Source organism: Dipodomys spectabilis, unplaced genomic scaffold, assembly GCF_019054845.1.
Source record: "Dipodomys spectabilis isolate Male_0828 unplaced genomic scaffold, ASM1905484v1 ptg000125l, whole genome shotgun sequence".
Classification (NCBI taxonomy): domain Eukaryota; kingdom Metazoa; phylum Chordata; class Mammalia; order Rodentia; family Heteromyidae; genus Dipodomys; species Dipodomys spectabilis.
The window spans coordinates 10,198,702-10,203,733 of NW_024870802.1; the positions used below are offsets into that span (position 1 = coordinate 10,198,702).

General features: G+C 49.7%; 1 protein-coding gene across 1 annotated transcript; it reads left to right on the forward strand.

Annotated features, from left to right (window-relative positions):
- The first annotated feature begins 552 nt into the window (after positions 1-552).
- Calhm3 (calcium homeostasis modulator 3) lies at positions 553-4,109 on the forward strand. Its single transcript, XM_042689086.1, has 3 exons — positions 553-839; positions 1,455-1,710; positions 3,592-4,109. The coding sequence occupies exons 1-3, from the start codon at positions 553-555 to the stop codon at positions 4,081-4,083; spliced, it is 1,035 nt and encodes a 344-aa protein (XP_042545020.1). The 3' UTR covers positions 4,084-4,109.
- Positions 4,110-5,032: the final 923 nt, after the last annotated feature.

A 5,032-nucleotide genomic window follows, 5' to 3' on the forward strand; every position in this document is an offset into this window, starting at 1 on the left:
CCTTTAATACCAGCGCTTAGGAGGCTGCGGCAAGGGGGATCATGAATTGGAGGCCAGCGTGGGCTATACATCACAAGAGCCTTACTAGAGCCTTACAAAAATATAATCAAACTTTTCAGCAGGCAAGAACAGGCGTCCTTGAACAACACATGAGAAACTTTCCTGGGCATTTGGACCAAAAAATATGCTTTTGCTAGCTGGCATCTTTGCCTTATCACACTCAGAATTTGCCTGTCTCTGGCTAGTAGCTCAGCCAGCTGCTTGCCTGAGTGTCCAAACACTGAAGAGAGAAAGGAGCTAGGAGGCATGGAGGGATGGGCAGGGCTCATTTGCCTAGAGGTGCTTTGAACTGGGTAGGCACAGGGGAGAGCCACTGCCCCCCCCCAAGGGAGTGGCACTGAGGACAACTGCTTGCTGAAGACAGCCTAACTCTGGGGTGGACACCGGAGCCTGGACTGGTCCCGGCCTCCTTCTTGTCCCCTAAGACCAGTGGAAGAGGAGAGAGAGCCCTCTGTGGCCCCCAGCCTCCCAAGTCTCTGCTTTGCTGCAACCATGGATAGATTCCGCATGTTCTTCCAACATTTCCAGTCCAACTCCGAGTCTGTGATGAACGGCATCTGCCTGCTGCTGGCTGCGGTCACCGTGAAACTGTACTCCTCCTTCGACTTCAACTGTCCCTGCCTGGCCCGCTACAATGCCCTCTACAGCCTGGGCCTGCTCCTCACGCCCCCTCTGGCCCTCTTCCTCTGCGGCCTCCTCCTCAACCGGCAGTCGGTCGTGATGGTTGAGGAGTGGCGCCGGCCCGTGGGGCACCGGAGGAAGGACCTAGGTATCATCAGGTGCTGTCCCACGCTTCTCGGTGAACTGCGGGCACTGTCAGGGTCACCCTCACCTAGACCTGGCTGCTATTGGGTGTGCCCCTCTTTCCCAACTAGGGATCATCAGCTCAAAGATTATTGGCTTGGGGGTGGGGGAGGGAGAGAGGGTACTGGGACTTGAACTCAGGCACAGGTGCTATTCCTTAGTTTTTTTGCTCAGGGCTGGTACTCTACCATTTGAGCCAGAGCTCCACTTCTAGTTTTCTGCTGGTTAATTGGCAATAAAAGTCTAACAGACTTTCCTGCCCAGGCTAGCTGTGATCTATGATCTTCCGATCTCAGCCTTCAGAGTAGCTAGGATTATGCAGGAATCACCAGCACCTGGCCAGGCATCATACATTTTCATTTATTTACTTTAGGTAGTAGTGGAGATGGATCTCAGGTTTTACCACTCTGCTTCGCCTCCCGCTCTATCAGATCTGTTTTTAAGGATAAGCAATATAAGACAGGAGATGTTAAATACTTTGGCTAAGCTCTCATAGCTGGGAGGTGGTAACACCCAGATGCCAGCTCAGGCTGACTCTGCAGCTGGATGGTAGCTGCCTTTTGTGACTCGCTCCTTTCTCTGCCCCCTAGATACATGTGCTCTTCTGTGCTGCAGAGAGCAATGGTTGCACCCCTGGTCTGGATCCTGCTAGCCCTCCTTGATGGGAAATGCTTTGTGTGTGCCTTCAGTAACTCTGTGGATCCTGGGAAGTTTCTGGACTCAGCCAACATGACCTCCAGCCAGGTGCAACTCTTCCTGGCCAAGGTACCCTGCAAGGAAGATGAGCTGGTCAGAGACAGTCCTGCTCGAAAGGCTGTATCTCGCTATCTGCGGTGTCTGTCACAGGTAATTAGGGTGCTCCTGCCCTACCTTCATGCCCCCTGGGAATGGTCCATATTATTTCCCAAGTATCCTCCTGTCTGCTGGAGATATATTCAAAGAATGGGAAAGGTAGGGGGTCCAGGGCAGGAACAGGATAGAAGAGTGGAGAATGAGCACGGGGCCATCAGGATTGATTTACCCCAGGATAGGTAGCCAAGAATCCTCCAGACGCATCCCCAAGAGGCTGGATGAGAGCAAGGAAACTCTGGAGATGGACTGCTGTGCCTTGCTCCATACTAGTCAGAAATAACTCAGGGCCTGGAGGCTGTCCCTGAGGTTTTTGTTTTTTTGTTTTGTTTTTCTCAAGGCTGGCACTCCTACCATTTGATCCATACCTCTACTTGCACATTTTTGCTGGTTAATTGGAGATAGTCTGCCCAGTGGGATCCTCAGATCTCAGTCTCCTGAATAGCTAGGATTACACATGTGAGCTACTAGCTCGTGGCTTTGATTTTCTGCTCATCTTGTTTGAGGGAGGGAGCCTACGTGTGAACACACACGACAGCTTTTCAAACGATGGGAATCACATCTACATATGACAAAGACTCCCATGTCTTTATGGTTTAGCCAAGGTCAGAGAGGTGTTCTAGGCTTTCAGCTGAGCCTGGGGAAAATGATAGCTTTGGAAGGTAGAAGGGAGAGGAGTTAGCTGGGAATGGGTTTCAGCTTCAGATAACAGCTTCCAGTTTTTCTTTACTGTGGAGCTGGAACACTATTCCCCTAGCACAGTACCTTTCACATAATATAGGATGGATGGAAGCATAGATGGGAGACTGGATAGAGAAACATGTGGGAGAATGGGCAAAGGATGGAATAAAATGTAAGAATAGGGAGCTGGGAAGGTGGCTCAGTGGTAGAGCACTTGCCTTGCATGCCTGAGGCCCTGGGTTCGATTCCTCAGCACCACATAAGCAAAAAGAAAAAAGCCGAAGTGGCTCTGTGGCTAAAGTGGTAGAGCGCTAGCCTTGAGCTGAAGAGCTGAGGGACAGCGCCCAGGCCCAGAGTTCAGGCCCCACAACCGGACCCCCCCAAAAAAATGTAAGAATAGCTGATGGGTGGATACCACCCAGTGACTCACACCTATAGTCCTAGCTACTCAAGAGGCTGAGTTTTGAGGATTGCAATCAAAGCAGACCTGGGCAGGGCTGTGAGATTCTTTTCTCCAATTAATCATCACGAAGCTGGAAGTGAAGGTGTGGCTCAAGTGGTAGAGCACTAGCTTTCAGTGGGGAAAAAAAAAAACTAAGGGACAGGGCCTAGGCCCTGAGTTCAAGCCCTAATACTGGAATGAGAAAGAGAAAAAGAGAGAGAAAATAAAAATTCAAGCATATGGATCACACCTATAATTCTAGCTACTCAGAAGTCTGAGTTTTGAGGATCTCAATTTGAAGTCATCCTAAGCAAGAAAGTCCATGAGACTCTTGTCTCCAATTAACCACCAAAAAAGCTGAATAGAGAGTTGTGGTTTAACTGGTACAGTGCTGGCCTTGAGCAAAACAAGCTCAGGGACAGCACCCAGGTCCTGAATTTAAACCCCAGAACTAATACCCAAAAAAGTTCTAGAAGTATGAATGGATAGGTGGATGGCTAAGAGGATGGATGGATGATGGCCAGATGAGAGGATGGCCAAATGGGAGAGACGATGGACATATAAGCAGAGGAGAGGATAGATGAATGGATCCAAGAAAGGAAGAATGGAGGGAGAATGACTGGGAGAATAGATATCTGAACAGGAAGGTAGATAGATCTGATGAAAGATGAAAGGAGAGAAGTAAAGGAAGGGACTTCACACTGTCTAGTATCCAAGCCTTGCCACGCCCCACCTTGTACCTTGTCACCCTCCAGGCCATCGGCTGGAGTATCACCCTGTTTCTGATTGTGGTGGCCTTCCTGGCTCGCTGTCTGAGACCATGTTTCGACCAGACAGTCTTCCTGCAGCGTAGATACTGGAGCAACTACGTGGACCTAGAGCAGAAGCTCTTTGATGAGACCTGTTGTGAGCATGCGCGGGACTTCGCTCACCGCTGTGTGCTGCACTTCTTCGCCAGCATGCAGAGTGAGCTGTGGGTTCGGGGGCTGCATCGGGACCCTGTAGACCAAAGCCTGGAGCCCCTCAAGTCTTCAGAGTCCCCAGAGGACCTTGAAGGAGGAAGCGGGAAGGCCCACCTGCGTGCAGTCTGCAGTCGAGAGAAGATGGACCATCTTCTAAGCACCTGGTACTCCAGCAAACCACCACTGGACCTTGTAGCATCCTCTAGGCGCTGGGGGGCTAGCCTCAACCACCGTGTCCCCATGGTGGTCCCCAGAACCAGGCTATCCCAGCACACAGATGTGTAGAGACCTCTTGAGCTTGAACAGCAGCAATGTTCCCAAGTGACACATATCTGGGGTCAGCCTACCCTTGTTGCCTCTTCAAATAGCTCAGTCGCTGCTTGGTTTTCAGAATGTGGCCTGCTGTGTAGGCATCATTCCCTTTGGGCTCTAGAGAAATGCAGGCTCTGATCCAGTGCCTCCAATGCTGGGTACCACAATTACATTTTTTTGGCCAGTCCTGGGGCTTGAACTCAGAGCCTGAGTACTGTCCCTGAGCCTGCTCAAGGCTAGCACTCTAGCACTTGAACCACAGCATCACTTCTGGCTTTTTCTGTTTATGTGGTGCTGAGGAATCGAACCCAGGGCCTCATGCATACAAGGCAAGCACGCTACCACTGAGCCACCTTCCCAGCCCCATATAATCTCATTTCTAAGCAAACTCCTAGGTCACGCCAGTGCTTCTGGTCTATAGATCAAACCTGGAATATCAAGAGCCTGCATAGATGGACAAGGGTTCTAGGTTTTAGACATCTAGTCTAAGTAATAAAAATAATAATAAGTTCCACAATGTACTGTGCTCTGTTGAAACAAGATGAAAGATTTATGTCCTCTGATGTAATAAAAGGAAAATGCTAGAGACACTTCCATTCATATTAGGAAGAACAGAGCAAATGGTCACTGAAGACGACAGTAAGACAGAAGTAGTGGCAGCTGGTGGCTCACATGTGCAATCTTAATTATTTGGAAAGTTGAGTTCTAGAAGATCAAGGTTTGAGGCCATCCCTGACAGAAAAGCTAGAAAGACTCCTTCATATAGTGTTATATGCCTATCATCCCAAATTATAAGGGAGGCTGAGATAGGAACCGACAGGAAGCTGATCAAGGTCCCAGGGCATGTTAAGTTCCTCTTAGAGCACTAGTTGGTGCTTCTTGCCAATCTCTTCACATGAATGCCTTTTCTGTGTTTGAAGGT